Raw genomic sequence first — 18,703 nt, 5'->3', positions numbered from 1 at the left:
AAGATGTAATGTTACAAAGGTTTGCACTTTTGAATGGTTTTAATTTTTATGAAAGTGGACTGATGAGAATTAGAAAATATTCAGAAGTACACACAGTTTTGCAAGTGTGAAACTCCGCCCTGCAAAATCTATTTCTGTACCTATTTGTACACCTTCCTGAACTGAGAATGCCTCCTGCTCCGATTACCAGAGTGTCTGAGATGATTCTGCTGTATTGCCTATGATTTTTAATCAATTCCTTGCACAGTTGGAGATTCTTAGGGGATTGGTTTAGGTTGGCTGGCTGGCATTTTAGATCTGTTTTACAGACCGAGATCAAGAAAAATCTGTATGCACTCACCAGGGTGGAAGAAAAAAAAGAAAAAAGAAAAAAAAAAGAAAAAAAGGTATTCTGGTACGCACATAAAAAGCATATAGCAAAATAACTGTGCAAAATTTGTTATGTATCAACAAAGGGCATTCACATTTCAAAAAGCCTCTTCTTTAATATTTCAACACAATGCAATTTCTCTCTGCAAAAGCAGGAAGGGTTGATTCTGCACTGTTAACCAAAATGCAGGAGTGTGTGTAGTATGTCTGGAGAAAACAACCTAACTTCTAACACTCACTGAAGGCAATATGTGTAGTGTCTCCATGTCACCTGCTTGTCTACAATGATTTTTTACAGAATGTAGGTTCTATCATACCTGTCTTTTCCTCATCTGAAAAGAGACTATCTCAAGTCCCAACTTCTCTGCTCCTTCCTCCCCCTTCTCCCACCCCTGTTTTTAGACCTAATAGGGTGAACAGGTAACTATGGCGAATGCAGCATGTTAGTACCAGAGAAAATCCAACTTGTTTTCAAACACCATCACAGAGCAATTTCCTAGTGTATAGTGCCAATATCTACTTTCTCACTGACACGTTGATAGGTTGAGAAAACTCTCACTAGAAGTTTGTTCATAAAACTCATCAAGATCAGTAGCACTACGGTGCTGGCAATTGAAAACAAGGTGGATCTAAAACACAGCTAGCATGTGTGAATGCTAATTTAAAGAGTATCCATAAAGTGAAAACATCCAAAAGCTTAGTCTTCCTGGGTCCTGTTGCTGTATAGCTAGGCAAATTTACTTTCATCTTTTCTGAGCTATGCCAGTCTGTTTTAGCTGAAATGGGAAAATCTCCAAGTTGGAAAATTATAATACAGTGTAGGCCAAGCTTGAAATGCAGTATAAGATCTGTTATTAAAAAATGTGACTCTCCTATGAGTAAAAGAAAATATTTTTTACTAACTATAAACTTATCTCTTTCTGACACCAGACATCTATTGTATTGAAAGTATTTTATACTCCCATTCCAGATTCTGCCACATTTTTTAGAGGTCCTAGAATGCAAACTTTCTATACTATTGCATTGTTTTTTAAACTTTTTAATAATGTAGGAATGCTTAGAAAAATAACTTTCAACAAACATGCTGTATTTTGCCCAGACATCCTTCACTTCTATGTAGTCTTGGTTCATCTTCTCAACTATAAAAATAACATTGGCTCGTCCACTTATGAATCTGAAATACATTACTAGAAATACATTTCACTTGCTGCTTGTACAAAACGAGAATCTTAAAACTCTACCCACAGATGCTGAAGTGCGTTGGAAATCAAAACAAAATTTATGGGTCCCTGAATAAAAGAATCAAGGAGAACTGACAAACTGTAGGCAAGTACATTCTCATGGGCTGAACTACTTACTCAATACTTGCCCACGCAGAACTGCCACTGAAGTCAGCTATGAAACACTCATCTTCATTTCAGTTAAATGGCATCCATAACTGTGCATTCTTCCCAACTTCTGTAGAAGGTTTGCCCGAGGACTGTGAGTATTCAGTCATGCCCTCAAGATTTGACAAATAAATTGCATTTCAAATATGACTTGTCTAACAAACACCAAAATATTTTCACTCTCCTTGAAAACAAGTAATAAGGAAATAATGAGTAGCCTAATATTTGTATAAATAATTTTTATACTACAGAAAATGTGGGACATTTCTGCCTTCACTGCTGGGAGGGAGGAGGTAGAGAAAAGGAAGTAAAGTCAAGCCCAGGAGGGTGTGTGTGTGGGGGAAGGTTTTTTTAAGATTTGGTTTTATTTCTAATTATCCTACTCTGATCTGATTGATATTAAATTCAATTAACTTCCCCAAGTCAAGTTTGTTTTGTCTGTGACAACAATCTGTGAGTGGTTTCTCCCTGTCCTTATCTCAACTCAGGAGTCTTTTGCTGTATTTTCTCTCCTCTGTCCAGGAGGAGGCAAATGATAGAGCAGCTTCGGTGGGTACCTGGCTTCCAGCCAAGGTCAACCCACCACAATATTCTCCCTAAAAAGGTAAAAAAATAGAATATATGTCCCTTTTAGGGGCAAAATCAAAGCATCCTAAAGCAACAGCATTGGGCCAGCTTATTCTCTTACATTTGGACACTAAATTCACCTGCAGGATCTGAGAAAAGGAGAAAATGTAATTTTTGCAGACTCAACACAGCCTTTAAGTTTGGCACAACTGGACTTAGACAAAACTTTAGTCAACTACCAATTGTATGAGTAATCACCAAAATCCTATTATTTATTATCTGGTAACAATGGAAAATACATGTCTGGCCTGAGAAAAATTGCCTTATTTCTTTAGCAATAAGTTGCTTTAACGGGTTTTGTAAAAGTATTAAGTACAGATAAAGCTATCTCTCTCAGGCTTGTTAAAAAAAAAAAAAAAAATCAACAGAACCAGCAAATGTCTTTTCAGGTAAATTTCCATTCTAGTTGATTTAAAGGGCTAATTTCAGTCCTACATAAGTGAAGAGCATTTCCATTGATCTGACTTTCTTACTCATCTAAAAACAAAACTACAGTTTGGTTCTCAAAGTAAATGTTTCTTATGCAAATAATACTGTCATTCATCATAATATAATAACTATATAATAATAATATAATTATTATATAATATAATATAATATTATATAATTATTATAATATATAATTATATATATAATTATATATAATTATATATTATAATATAATATATAATATAATTATTATATAATAATAACTATATAATAATAATAATCATAATAATAATAACTATCTAAAGGTGATAAAAGGGTATATTTTATTTCTCTCATTTGCAATTTTTACAAAATGTCATTACATAACCCTCACTTTTTAGAATACTTTTGTATCATCTTCCTTCTTAATAGAAAACTGCAAAGCAGATAGGTGATATTGGTATTTCACAGCCTCAACTCTTTTTTTGCCAGATGTTTCTTTTTTGTCTCATTTTCTCCCCTTTGCTATTTCCTTACCTAAAGACTCAAGAACCCTTATGTTTTAAAGACAGTGATGAGTAAAGAATGATGTGATATACACTAGTTCTGATAGTGCCACCTCTTTGGTATTATGTCCTCTTTGGAAATATACATACATACATTCGCTAGTAATTTTTGTTATTTCGTATTCATCTTATTATCATTCCATCATCATCATCATCCTATTAAAGAAATCCTCTTTGGACATTCAGTATCACTAACAGAACCAACAAGAAAAAGAGATGCCTGATTTCACAATATAAAAGAGGTGCTGAAAGATTCAATGTATATAAATGGATTCTTTAAATGACCACATACCTCTAGCTAAAAAACAAACAAACAAACAAACCCAAAACCCAGTAGCTAAGGGCATCTTACTTGGCCGAATACCTAATCTTTACCTCTCCCCTGAAAAAGGAAAAAACTTTGTAGAATTTTAAGGATGATAATAAAAAAATGCTATGAGACTCAAGTTCTGAAAACGTGAATAAGTAAAAGTAATAGAGGTATATAGTTTTAATGATACAGGACACATGAATGCACAGGCATTCAAAAGAGTCTTACTTCATCATACAATGTATTTTGATCCAAAGCTTATGTTTACTTTACAGCAGGAAAGGAAAAGCTTACCACTCCTTTAAAACAAAATCCTGCTTGCATACATTTCTGATTGATATAATAACTGAAGAGAGAAAAGACTGACCTTTTCCAATTTGAACAGGAATTGCAATAGCTCATCAGTGTAATTGTGTCAGCTGCAGAGTTTATTCTTCAGTTAATGGCACCTATCACCAGCTTGCAGTAGAGGTGCAGAATTTGAAATGTGCTTGTTAGCATTATTATAGACAGACTAAAGATTTCCAGGAGCTCCTGGAGTTTATCAGCACCAAAATGTGTAGTATGACTGCTCTTCCATTTAGACATGGAAAGATGAATCTTGAATATCCCCTTTTCAAAAGTATCAACAGTAAGACTGACAGGGAAGAAAGTGTTTAAAGATCCAACCTATTATAATGATTCCCTGTTAGTAGACTTTGACTTGCTAATTTTTCTTTTGGCTAACCTTTCATCTTATGGGTATAAACCAAACAGCAACTTTCTGAAACAGCTGCTGAAACTACCTACCAGAAAATGCCCAGAAGCTATTTACTGTTAAATCAAATACAGGCATTACATGTGCCATGGATGTAAATACACATATGATACTTGCAAATAGTGTACCTGTGGTGAATTTATGAGCATTTATTAATCATATTTTATATTATCAACTATAAAGAAACTATGATCAAGCAGCAAACCCTATACTGTGCCTTTACCTCTATTTTGGGGGCAGAGTTTCAACAGCCAGCAATACAGAGTGATCTTCATATGGCTGTTAAATACTGAATGAAAAAGGAACAAAACTTACCATCCTCAGAGCATGCAATGAAAAATGCCCTTGAAACGACTCTCTGTGGTGGCTGACTCAGATTGAATTTACTACTTAGTTGACCGTAAACTAATACCTTTATCTAACAGAAATATACCTGTGCTTAGAAGGCACTATCTGAATACACATAAACACAGATGCATGGTTATTTTATAGAGTAGAACTTCAGCAGAATTCTTTATGTAAGCAGAAATGTGAAGAACTGATGAGGTTCATCAGTAGCTTTTGATGAAGGCTAGACCTGAGCACAAGCATCTTTGAAGGGCATAAGACACAACCTCTAAACAGGGCACACTGACACTGGGTATAGCAAACCAAACACCTCCTTGACATGTTCCTCTCCTAGAGCCTCTCCCTATCCCTGCCCCACCCTCAAAACTGACGCCTTTGTCACAACATACTTTGACGTCTGGAGGACTTTGGTACACTACATAGAACAAAAAAATAGAAGAATAATTGCCTTAGAAACTAAATTTTGAGGTAATTATAATGGCATCTATATGACAAATAACCTAGAATTTCCCAGAACAGATAAGACCACAGGCTAGCTGTGGAAGCTGTCTGTCTCTGGCTCCTAGCTACTTCTGAATGATTATCTAAAAAACATTTTATTAGAACTATGTAAACAAGCCATTCCTTCAAAATAAGTGGAAAACAAGGTGATAAATGGAAACAAATGTTAAGGTGAAAAGGGATTTTGTTAAGAGATCTGGTATCATTCTTGGGATTACTCTAACTAAAGGGATGCATATGGAAAAGTTTAGAACTTAAGAACTGGCAGAAAGCTTTTCAAAATAAGCCATGAAAGCAAGATGACTAAGGGAGTGTCCTGACAGTGGACTTGTGAAATACAAACTGAGCCCTTCCCTGGGACATTACACCTCATTGGTAGTTGATGAATAAACAGCATCAACAAGTGGGATGCTGGAGAAATCTGACCCATCATACACTTCCTGAACAAATGTGATTCAACATGCTGCACGCTACATTACTAATAAAAGGAAAACCCACTCAGTTTTGTTGTCAAAACATCCACAGAAAGCCCTTGATGAACTAAAACCCACAGACAAGACCTCAAGATCAAGTTTTCTAAGTCTGCTAAAGCTTGGAGTTGCCACTCCTGCCTAATGGGCCAACTAATTACCGTATGTCTACATGACATCAAGTGGCATTTGTCAGGTCTGTCCATGTCTCTTGGTTATTTTCAAACCATGAGCTCACCAGCTCTTTCAAATCAAACTCACTCAGTGTCAGATGTTGTACCACACTCCAGCACAGCAGTGTTCCTCAGAACAACCTGCAGTTAGCTTTAGTTATGCAGCTGTAAGGACTGGAATAACTCCTACAGGACCTGCTTAGGATCAAGAAACCAGCAAAAAACTCCCAGTCCCATCCCTTTCCTGCCATCCTTGCCACACACAGTAGATGAGGATAGGACTGCTCATATGATGAAATATCATCACCATGACCCTGTGCACTGCTTGTTGAGCTGCCTTGGGAGAGAGCTACAGAACAAAGCAGTAGCATGAAGGGTCAGGACTTGAAACAGACTCTAGCATTTGGCCTTAGGAGGGTAATGCTGCCTGTTCCTGTATCAGCTGAACAAAAATGGGAGAGCATCCAAAGGGTCTATCTGTACCTACTAAGTCACAAGAAGCAGAGCCTTCTGCTCTTCTTTGAACAAGGACTGAACTTGAAATGCCCATACCTATCATTTCACAAACAGACACAAGGCACATAGAGTATTCAGTGAATGTATCTAAGACAGAAGAAAAACTCCCCCTTTTACAGTCTGAAATATGGTTTTGACTCTTGAGTAGTTTAAAACAGTTACAGTTATGTCCTGATTTTCATATCAAAGTAAAATGCAAAAAAGGTGGTACCACATCATCTGTCTGCTTCATTTCTGAACTATTTATTTTGATTTGGAAGTATGATCAAAGAATTCCTCTTTGCTTGATAAGTAAACAGTGGTATTTCAATCCATTTATTATCATATGCATTCCTAAAGGACTCATCACTGCAAGCACCTAGACTATGCTAACCTGGAATCACAGACACCATCTTCTATTGCATTTTTAGAGCTATGTTTAAACCACACTTTAAATATTCTATGTATACTGGTTATTAGCCCTGCCCTTTTCTAAAGCAATGCCATATATATACACATATACTCCTGTGTAGCCATCCTGAAAATCTTGGGCTTCCACAAGGAGGCAGAAGAATCTTTGCCACTGTACTGACTTTGCGTGGCTAAGCTTTGGTAGTGGGAGGGCTACAGGGGTGGCTTCTGTGAGAAGCTGCTAGAAACTTCCCTGATGTTTCACAGAGCTCAACCCCATAAACTTTAAGTTATATTTTCTCTCCCCTGCCCAGCTGAAGAAGGGAGTGACAGAGTGGCTTTGAGGGGCACTTGGCATCCAGCCCACCAGGATCCAGAATACACCACCATCCAGGACCAACAGACCACAGATCCTCAGGAAAGAGCAGCTCCCAGTGCTCTTTAGCACAGCTGTTCTGTAAACACATCTCAAAGCAGCTACATAAAAAGTTTGCAGTGTCACAGTAGTGATTTTCTATCATATGAAATTGCTTTATAGGCATCAGCAGACTTTTCCTATGTGGTTTGAGAAACTGTGTGGGAGACATATTATGAAAGGGTCCCTTATGGCCACCTCTAATCTGCAAATATCCATCAGGACAAGCAGAGATGACCCAACAAGAAGTGGGGTAACAACAACCTTTTCACATAATCTGTGGCATTTTCTTCCTGTCTGCAGAGTGAACAGGATAGGACGGTGGTATTTACAATTATCAGTATACAAATATTTTCTGAACAGCAAAGAGTTGTGAGCTTGGAAAACGAGATCACATAGTAGCCTAATCATGTTAGAATGCAAAACTTGTGCAATTCAACCCATCAATATCCACTTTCCTGAGGTTGCAGCCACCTATACCATTCCTGTACAATGCTTTATTGTTACATGTTTCCTGATGACAAATTTACAAATGCCATTGCCAAGTCATACTGTATTATTAACATTAACAGGGACAACCACTCTCTCACAATGTGGGCATTGTCATGCTCAGATCGAGTCCCACAGTCACCCCTTTCCATTTGGGTGAGGTTACTTTTGTCTGCAGGAAACCACGTTCTTCTGGAAACACCCCAAAAGACCTTAAAAATGAATATAACTTTCACAGCTCTACCAGCAGCCACATTTCTCAAGTTGAAAAGAACAGCTGTAGAGAGACCACTGCATCAAAAATTTTGAAAAATAAAAACTGGATGAATTTGGAGTTTGCATTTGACGGATTCCTCATACAAGCCAAGCTAACAGCTCCTTTTTCTGTTAGTACTATAGTGGTGACTTCTGATCAGTAATTGTTTTGGATCTCACGCTATGTCTGACCCACAGAACATGTAGCAAACTTGACATTTTAGTTCAATATATAACAACTGCTATGTCTGGAGAGCTCCAAATCATTCATCGTTATCTCACTCAGAATGGCAGCACATCAAAAAGGGTGCTGGTCATGTCTGTTGTGTTCTTTATTAGCAGATCAACATAAGAGAATAGTAATTGCAGTTGTATTAGTTTACTATAATATTTCCTACCTATTCGGCACTAATAGCTGTGGAAGTACAGCAGATGAAAAAAGAACACAAGAACTTAAAACTGTCTTCTCTGTTTAGCTTCTCTTTCTACGCTTCCATACACAAGAAAAGGATAGCAGAAATGATTTACTGCTCGATGAACATGTCTCAGGAACTGCCCAGAGCACAGTGGCTAAACAACAGCTCCACAAGTGGTGGAGTTAAATTTCCTTCCTTAATTTATCTTATGTACTTCTAATGCAATTTTTTCAGACTTACACCACACCTACACACTTTTAAATCCTCAGCCTAGAACGCAGAGTCCCTGGCCAGTCAGCAGGCCAAGCAAAATGGCAGCCTCTTTCAGGATGGACCCTAAGTTAGGGCTTCTCTTCTACTTATGTGCCAATTTTCACCAAACTCATAGAACCTTCATTAAAATCTCATAATGTCTTTTTTTTCTTATCTTTTGACACTAGGCAATATAGTCAAGGTTGTGAAGACAGAGCCACAGAATAACAAAGACAAGGATAGATCATGTGACTGTAGTCTCATTTCCTCTGGAAATCAGGATAAAAAAAACAAGACTACAAATACACACATGAACTGAAACTCTCAGTATTAAATATCTTTTAAGTAAAATTAAAATATTTCTGAATAGTTAATACATTGTAATAATCCATTTCTCAGAGAATGAAAGCTGTATTAAATTATTCAGAAAAAATTGCATCAGTTAATTTGCTCCAAGGCAAAAACCCACAAAATCCCACTAATTCCCAGAAGCAATTCTTATTGCAATAAGCATTGTGTTAAGGAGCTAAACATATGCTAAAGAATAGATGAACAATAGCCTGTGTACGGGAAAGTGTAGTTGAACAAAACTGTGGTTTGTCTCAACTCCAGAGCCTGGTAAAAACCCCAGTCTTCAAGCCATTCCCCACCTCTGTGACCAACTTTCCCTACATATACAGAGAATTTGCTGTTCCAGGTTCAAGTTTTTGTCCTCCCAAACATCCCATCTGCAATCTCCTGTACAGCAGGAACAGGCTCTGAGGAGCCTCCTCTCCACAGAGAATCCCACCGTTCTCCAATGGGAAGAACGTGTTTAACTAAATTGCCACTATGATTCATTTTTTATGTAGAAACAGTTGCAGTGGTAAAATCCAACAGACACAGATGGTAATCTGTCTAATTAGTACAGAGCAATTAATAGCATAAAACAATACACTGTCAAAGCAGGGCAATTTAAAAAAAAAAATCAAGAGAAGATTCCCCTTCTGATTGGTTATATTATTTTATCAAAAACTAAATGTAGATTTTAGATACATTTCATGGAAAAGAAAAAAATGAATTCAATTCAGAACTCACAGTTAGACAAAGGAAACATGAGACAGCTCCAGACTTATGGAAGAGATGATGGAGTTTGTAAAAGATGATGAAACTTTTGTTATTTGGACCTCAACCTTTGGCATAGGAGAGGGACAGCATTAAACAACTATGTTATCACAAATGCACTCAACAGGTTAAATCCTTTGAAGTTTTAACTGATATCTTACTTAAGCAGTTGACTGAGTTCTCACCAAGATATATTTTATATTTCAGAGAGTAAAATACTTATGAAATATTTTAAATCTTTTTCCATTCAACAGTCCACCTTATACTTAGATCAATGGTTGCTTGTTACTGTTTAATAGTAGCATGGCTTGTTCACCTGAAGATGCTCCTTGGATTTATGTTCTCTCTCTCAAACCTAAAATGTGATTTGGTAGGTAAATCCATGCAAAATTTGGGACCTGTTATCCTTGCTATGGACCCAAAGACAGTTTTGATGCAGAATGACAAATAGTCACTGATACTTTTTTTGAGTTGGTTTGAAGTTTTTTTTTTGTGTGTGTGTGTGTGTATGCATGTCAAAAAACTGTGTCATTCACCTCACAGCACCTGAGACAAGATCAGCTCTGGTGAAGAGGATACTAAATGGCTACCAAGGCAGAAGCAAATCTCTCAGCAGCAGTCTATTGGACTGACAGTTGGGTAACCCACAGTAGGTGGCTTCTCCTGGACAACATGGAACAGTATTTCAGATTGTCAGCGAATTCATGAAATTCTCGTTTCATTCAGTAATACAACACTGACAGAGCAGAAAGAGACTCAAGCAATTCCACTGCTTGAGTCTCCAAGCAAGTCCACTCTAAGTCCACTCCAATATTAGTGTTGCTGATCTTCCTCAGATTACTGATCTGGAGGGGGAGGAGAGGAGGGGTAAGAAAAAAAACCCCTGATGTTGAAGCATTAACAAGCCATGAAAGTCATGAAATACCTAAGCCACAAGGCTTCACATTTCTGTAGGTGTGTCTCCCTATCCGTGCAATATTATCCTCTTCAGGAAGGAAAAATTTCTTACAAAGGTGTCTTGTGCTTTAGCTAAATATATACATCTCAGACTTAACCCTCCACCCAATCCATCCATTATTATTGTCATATGAACAACATCCACACTTTAAAAGAGTAAATTTGACAGGTCTTTTAAAATTAGACTTTAGTATTTCAGGGGCAGCAGATGTTTCACAGATATGAAAAGCACTTTGATAATATCAAAACAAATTCTGTACAAGAAAGCACAGCATATACTTCAGAAAAGAGAAGTCATGGATCAATATCATGCAACCAAATTCTCTCACACAAACACAAAAAAAAGGAGAAAGTAAAGAATGTATAGAACAAAAAGTTTTCATTGACCTGATTTGTCAGAGATGTTGGCTGTGACTGGCGTGGTGGAGCAGCTTGGGCTAGCCTTTGCGCTGTCCTTGGAAGAACCAACTTTGGGTTTATTTTTCGTTGCCTCTAGTGCTTTGACCTTCTTGGCATGTTTACTTCCTTTGTAGTGGGCCTCGGCCTGGCTCTACAAAGGAGAACAAATCAGGCTCACTTTTTTCTGTACTTGGATATAATACAATGGATGACAAGGCAGAAAAGTGACACTTTCAATAGTAGGCACCATTATATTCCACCTAAAAAATTCTAATGGCTTTATCCCTAACAGTTTTCCTGGATGTAAATTCTTATATATTCAAATGATAGGATTTTAATGAAAGTTGCATGCTTTTAGCAACTTGGAAAAAGAGGCTTTGAGATTACATAAAGCTCTGCCACCCCTAATGTAATTCTTTGCTTCCTTGGTGCTTAAAGATTTAAAGCACTATACAAATGTAAACACATCCAATTCAGAAAGATGCTTCTCAGTTTTCATGTACTGTTCCTTAGACTTATTGCTTGCAGTTAGAAAGACGTACCATGCTGTGACAAGATTAAATAATCCATTTTTCTTTCTGTTTGATCTAGTACAAACGTCATAAAGTATTTTCATCTTCACACTAACAGCAATTGAAACTTGAAAAATTATGACTTCAATATTAGATCAAGAAAGAAGGGTTAAAATGAAAAAACACCATAGCTATAAACTTCAGTAGACCCAACTACAACACAGAAAGCTAAATATTTATCAGTCTTGATTGCTTTATAAATTGCTGTGAATATTTTTTATTGAAGACTACGAAAATTGGAACCTTAAAGACAGGAAGGAGAGGAGCTTTTTCTAATTATTATTATTTATTTTGGTTGAAGTGCTTTATATATAATTTCGTCTTCTTAATCTGGCCAAACAGAACAGTAGAAATATGTACTGAGATGCAATGTTTACTTCACTGTTGTCTTAAAACTATCTGCAGAAACTTGGTCAGTGTTTTTGGAGTTGCTAGGGTAAAGCTAGACACATAAAGGAATGCCCATTTTTTCAGTGGTTTTGAGTTCCTTTTATCATTCCTGACTCTATATAATCAGTGGCCTTGACAAATCAGACTACTTTGTTTGGAACAAAACTAAGGCACTACAGGCTTAATACTAACTCTAGAGCTTAGAAATTTCAGCTAATGAATTTAAATGTTTTCCTTGACTTTTTAATAAATGAATTTACCAAACAAGGAGTAAGAAACAAACCTAACCCAGACAGTCCATTTTCATAACACTGTACTATCCAGCAATAGTTTTGCATTATTAATATTCCAAAACACAATTTAAAAAAAAAATAAATTTCAGACATACGATTAGGTGCCTCTATTGAAGGTTATATATTAACTAAAAAAGTTAATATTGTCTTTCACTTAAAATTAAAACACTCAGAGAAAGCATGCTTCATGTAACCACATCTTGGCACCTGGCATAGAAAAAACATCAGTGCAAATAAACTGTTACTATGTTCATGCAAAAACACATTCATTCTCTCTCTTCAATTTTATTTAGTTCACTGTGTTAAATGAAGCGAGCCATGAAACAAATCACATGCTTTTTATAAAGAGCAACTGTAATAACTAAGATGCTTGAATTCCATAAAAAGTGCTGCCATAATGAGGAGAATTGGTTTAAGATCAGCAGAAGTAGGCATTACAATACAGTCACCTTGGGACAGCATGTAATAACAGCTTTATCATATGGTAGACTGGAAGTGAAGAGTAGAAACAGCTGGACCAGACAAGAGAACAGAGTGCATGTTGGAGTCCTCACACAAGTTATAAAACTGATGGAGAACTGTCGCTAAAATAGAGGAGTGAAGCTCTTATACACCAAAGTTTCTTACTGCAGTTACACACCCCGTGAAACACTGTGCTTTCCACCTCAAAAGAATAGTGTATGTGACATTGTGGCTGCATCTTTCCTTTTATTTCAGTTAGCAAGCATTCAGTAAGAAAGGCTGCCAGATTAGTTTTACATCGAATCTCTGAAACTGAGATATTTTTGAAAAACTTTATTACAAAACCAGTAGAGTTTACTCATCAATTGCTAATAAACTATTTATTGATTTTAAAACCTTTGAAATATTAACACGCATACAAAACACAATTTAAGGATTATAAACAACTAACCAGCTCTACCACTAGAACTACGTGCACTACTTAAAGGGACACTTGTCAACTTCTGAGTTAGACCTCTTCAGCTCTCAACGTGGGCAGAGGAGCACAGTTCTGTTTGTGCCCTGTTATGTCAATGGGCCTTACGCAGGCACAGCAGTCTCACCCTGTCTCTTTCCACCTTTGCTGTGCTTTTTGCATTTCTCTTAGGCTTTGCTGTTGCTAAATGATGCACTGGAAGGAATATTTTCCATCACCAAAATTAAACAGACTATTCAAACATTACAGTGTACAAAAAGTGAAACTAGAAATTGAGGTGAATATATACCCTTTCCATTCCAATACTTTTAAATTTAAATAATACCAAGTATAAGATTTTCACTCAAGCATCCTCAAGTTGATGATGTCCCTTTAAATATTTGAACTCTATGCACTGCGCATATGTTTGCTGTTGATAGGATCATATGCTGCCTGAGGCCAAAGCTATAACGTAAGAGACATAAATGCACTCAAGAGAAAGACTTAGTAAGTCAATTCCTTGATAATAAGCCTTTCTGCTGATATTTGCAATAATAATGCCTGCAATATCAGTAATAACCTACTACAGTCTTTGATTCCCTTCATTCAATCCTTCATATAGTGTACATGAGACCTGTTGAGAACAAACAAGCCCAGGCAGAATTAAAATTCGGATTTCCATAAACACAAGCAAAGCTTCATGGAAACGTGGTGAATAGACTCGCTTTTGATTTAAGTTTTGTAATTATCATAATCTCTCAAATTCAGAGTTGTACATTATAAGGCCAAAAAGCATTGCTATGACCATCTAAGTAAGGTTTTTGAAAATGCCAACGCTTTCCAATACTGTTCAAACCAGCCCATATGCCTTTGAAGGGAAAAACCCCCAATTGTCCAGTTTTGATTTGAAAGTAGCTTGGGGATGCAAAATCTACCTTTGGAAAATGATTTCACTGCTTCATTTTGTCAGTTACTTTCAACTATTTATTTCTACAGTTTGTAGAAATTGAAACTATTTGTATAGTTTCAATTCCAGAGGCTGGATTTTGTTAAACCTTTGAATTCTAGGTGCTTTCAACTCATCTCTGTTCTCTGAGTAGAAACACAGATACTCTTGTCAAGCATGAAGCTGGAGGACTGTTCCTCCAGGTATTGAAGCAATAGTTTCCTACCCACATAAGCATTAGTTTCTAGTCCTGTCAGATACACCTGAAGTTCAGAGTTTGTTTTTTATCCACTGTGGGATAAATAATTTGATTTGGTAACTGAAAATGCAGTGTCCCTGTGTTACATAAGCCTTTGGAGTTTTCTGGAGTCACAGGAAGCAAAATAAAAAAGGGCAGCTGAGAGAATCTGAAATTAGAATGCAAGTTCTGGTTATTACTGGTACCGATTGTTCTGATTATTAATTTCCTGATCATTACTAACCCTAATTTCATAAAATATTTGCACATGTACCACATTAAAGGCAAACATATTTGACCCTATGATTAGTTCAGTTGGTTATAGACTGGTACTTCTAACACCAAGGTTGTGGGTTCAATCCATTCACCTAAGAGTTGGACTTTGATCCTTGAGGGTCCCTTCCAACTCAGAATATTCTGTGATACTTGTTCCAAGTCCCCTTTAAAACTTCCTACTGACGCAAATACAGCAACAGAGCACAGTTTATGAGTTTTGAAGAATACAGCACTAAAATAACTAAATATACCTTTGAAATACGCCATGACATAAAAAATTTTTACTTTTAGTCAAGGCAAGAAGCTGAGTATTTATTTTCATTTGCTCTGATAATCCAGAGGAAGTTCTGTACACATAGGGTTCAAAAGTCATGTGCATAAAAAATAATTTAGCACTTTTAATATAAAACCTCAATAAAATATAAAATATAAAATGAAATTAAGAGTAAATATCTTAGGGATGCAGTATTTTAAATGGATACTAAATATACTTTTGATCATCATTAAGTACAACTAATGCATGCAAGTTCTGTATCAGCAAAACGTATCTGAGAAAATAAAAAAGTTAGGAAAAGCCAAAATGAAGAAATCTCTTTGTACTCATGTACTATGATTTTAATGGTGCAACACTTCATTCCACTGTGTACAGCTGCATCTATTGTGGGGTTTAATACATTCTACACTAAAATAATTCAACTCTGCTACAATTCAATATTACTTAAATATTTATTTTTCATTTGAAAATATTAAATTAAATTTATTGTTTATATAGTCAATATTAAATGTCATAATTGAACTAACATTATTATAATTTTAAAATAAAATTTATACTTTGTTAAGGAGGACACTTTTGAAAAAGTGAAATAAAATATTTCTGTGAAAGAACTCACTGAAAGAAAAATCTAATTTCCATGTAGTTCTAAAACTGACTGGGGTCTACTAACTTTATATACAAACATTACACATTTTAAAATAGAAACCCCTTACTTATTAGGCAGCCCAGAAAGTCATTAAGTACTGGCTACTAAGATTCAATGAACATGAAAAGCTTTAAGTGGCTATAAATAAATGTGACATTATGTCTCAGAATGCAAAAAATACCTTTGTACTGACAGGACAAATTCCACACAAGCATCAATGCATTTGTCTGGTATTATTTTCTGATCAACATGATGAACATTTTATTACACTAAAAATATGTCTACATCTTTGTAAGATCAGTGAAAAGCTGTATTTTAAATTAGGTTGCAAGTAATAATATAATTGACAGACAGATAATTTTGCAATTTTCTCCCATAATTTTTCAACTTTCTACACCTTAAATGGTGGCAGGACTCCCTTTCTCTCTTTAAGCAAACTAGATTTTTAGTTCCATTCCCAGTCTTTTAGTATTAATTAAAAAAACCCATCAATCAAAGTTTATGAACATTTGAAATTTTTTTTTTTAATTTTTAAGAAAGCCTCTAGGTTATAAGAATTAATGACTTGGTTGTAAGAAAGGACAACTTCTTCCACTCTTAAAAATGATCCAAATTTTGTATTTTATTTAAAATCTAAATTTAATTGCTACCTTCAACTACAAATTATTATGTTTAAAATCTAAGAATCAGGATATTAAACTGTGAGACTACATATAATACATATACAATAACCTTATATACTAGAGGGCATCTAATAAAAGATCAGCAATTCAAATAATCTTCTACATGTAAATATGCTTTTGAAAACAAATGTGCATATTGTTAGCATATTATAATGCTTAAAACAACTTCAGTAACTTTACTTTGCCTAAATTTAAATATATGTTTAGATATGCATCTTTAGATAGATACAGATAACCAGGAAATACGCAGATCATATGGATTCATTGACAGTGGTATTACCTTTAACAAAACTTTGAAATACAGACCAGACTGCAGTACAAAGGATATCAGAATATTACCCGTCAGGAGCAACGACTGACAGTGTATTTGAAACCAGCACTATTCATTTTGACAGTTCACAAATGACTGAGTTTTAGAATCTACTTGGTGTATGAATGTCTAATTAACTGAATTTATTACTATACAAAGAGATTAAAATATTAACCTATGCAAGGCTTTACTAAGTCTAAAGGTTCAGTGCATATGTGTGAGAGACCAAGATTTTTTTACAGGTTTCTTCACGATCAGCTGAAGTAGCCCTTCAATAGGTCTTCATGGAAATAAAACAATTGTAACAACAACTCTTCAGCTAGATGTTTGAATCTTGTAACCCATTATTCAGTCTGATAAAATTAAATATATATAGAGCTGCATGACATTAAGAAGGAGAAGTACAGAAATAAAGGGAGAATTTGAAGTATCCATGTGGGAAACCTGGGTTCATGCCTTAAGCTGTGCAATGCTAGGTGAGTGCCACAACTAAATGGAAGTGAACATGGTAGCTTGTAGCTCCTATTCTTTCTCACTTGCTACTGCCCCTTTCTAAAGCAGGAATTCCACAGTGGATGGGAAGTATTCTCAGCAGCAATTTTATCTCTAACATGCTGCCTAGTGAAGTGGTAGAACCACTATCCCTGGAAGCGTTAAAAAACCATCTGGGTGTGGCACTTGGGGATATGGTTTAGTGGTGAAGACGGAAGTGCTCGTTGGGTCTGATGATCTTAGAGGTCCTTCCCAACCTTAATCATAGATTCTATGATTCTATCTCAAATACTAAATTAATTTGGTGTCAATACAGAGGTGATCTCTAATGAAAAATATTTTGTTGAAAATACCACAAAGCTTCTTCCATTAAGAGTTCAACCATGTAGAAAATTTACAACTGAAAGATTATTATATCTGAACAGATATAATAATCCTGAAAACTTCTATTCTGTTACAGAGTAACTATGAAGATGAATTTTTCTTGTACACCATAAAAAAGTTTTACATAAATTCCAGCTAAAAAAACAACATGTCAAATATAGCAATAACTTACAGTGTAGAAAGGCCACCTCTCAACCCCTGTGTTCCTGACCACTTTTATACACCAAGTAGATTACAATAGCAGTGGTCCTGTTAGAGAAAGCAACTAACTGTGCAAGACAAGAGTAACAGAGAGACATTTATGTTCATAACCTATTGCCATTTATATTCGCAGTGGACCTTAAACTATAAAGCTCCCTTTTTTAATAGTAAGATGTCTACCAAATGTTTGATCACATAGTTTAGCTGTTAGAATCATCTTGTAAGAGTATGCATATTTATTTGAGTGTATAAATTAAGAAGAATTTACTCTAGAATCATAACTCTAATAAAAATTACATGAAATTATAAATGAGGAAGTAGTGTTGAAAAATATAGTTTTATCTCATTTCTTATTAATAATAGATGTAATTGAAAGAATCTGCAAAACTGGAGTCTTCATACATTTTTTACACCAAAGCTATGCATTATTTTATCAATTCAGTCCTTACGGATTTCTGAAAACTAATTGCTCAAAATAGCAAGGTAGATTACACAGATATAGAGAAACCAAAAAGCTGTGAAGATCAGCCATGTTGTAAGAAGTCAACTCATATTTTAACTACCTTACCAAACTCAGTTAAAAGCTCTGTTAAATAGCTGTTATTTGAACAGAACTTTCAGCATGTTATAACCCTGTAGCCTATAATCATGCAATATTTCTGTCATGTTGGAACGAACAACTTTCATCATTTTGTCAGTTCTGTCTACAAAACAGAAAATTACCTTCACAAGTTCCTGAGATTTATGCTTTTAATTACCTCCTCTCCGCTTCACTACCCTCCATGCCCAAAGAATCAATATAGTTTTATTTATAAGGAAAATTTAAAACATTTGACAAAAGATAATGACAGTTCTGCAGATTTTTATTTGATGCTATTGATTATTTTGTTTATTATCTTTTTGACAGCATGAGTGATTCACTGAAATTTGCAAAGTCAATTTTTCATAATACTTGCCTAAACTTCAAAAATT

General features: G+C 35.4%; 1 protein-coding gene across 6 annotated transcripts in view; it reads right to left on the bottom strand.

Moving 5' to 3' along the window:
• ZNF385B (zinc finger protein 385B) overlaps positions 1–18,703 on the bottom strand; it is a 167,720-nt gene that overhangs the window by 14,106 nt on the left and 134,911 nt on the right. For all 6 annotated transcript variants that reach the window (XM_050339970.1, XM_050339969.1, XM_050339971.1 and 3 more), the window contains one exon: positions 11,099–11,261. In XM_050339970.1, coding sequence (XP_050195927.1) covers positions 11,099–11,261 — 163 coding nt within the window. The remainder of the gene's footprint in view (positions 1–11,098; positions 11,262–18,703) is intronic.

This window comes from Myiozetetes cayanensis, unplaced genomic scaffold, assembly GCF_022539395.1.
Source record: "Myiozetetes cayanensis isolate MyiCay16 unplaced genomic scaffold, myiCay2020 scf9, whole genome shotgun sequence".
Taxonomy (NCBI): Eukaryota; Metazoa; Chordata; class Aves; order Passeriformes; family Tyrannidae; genus Myiozetetes; species Myiozetetes cayanensis.
This window is presented reverse-complemented; position numbering and strand designations above follow the sequence as displayed.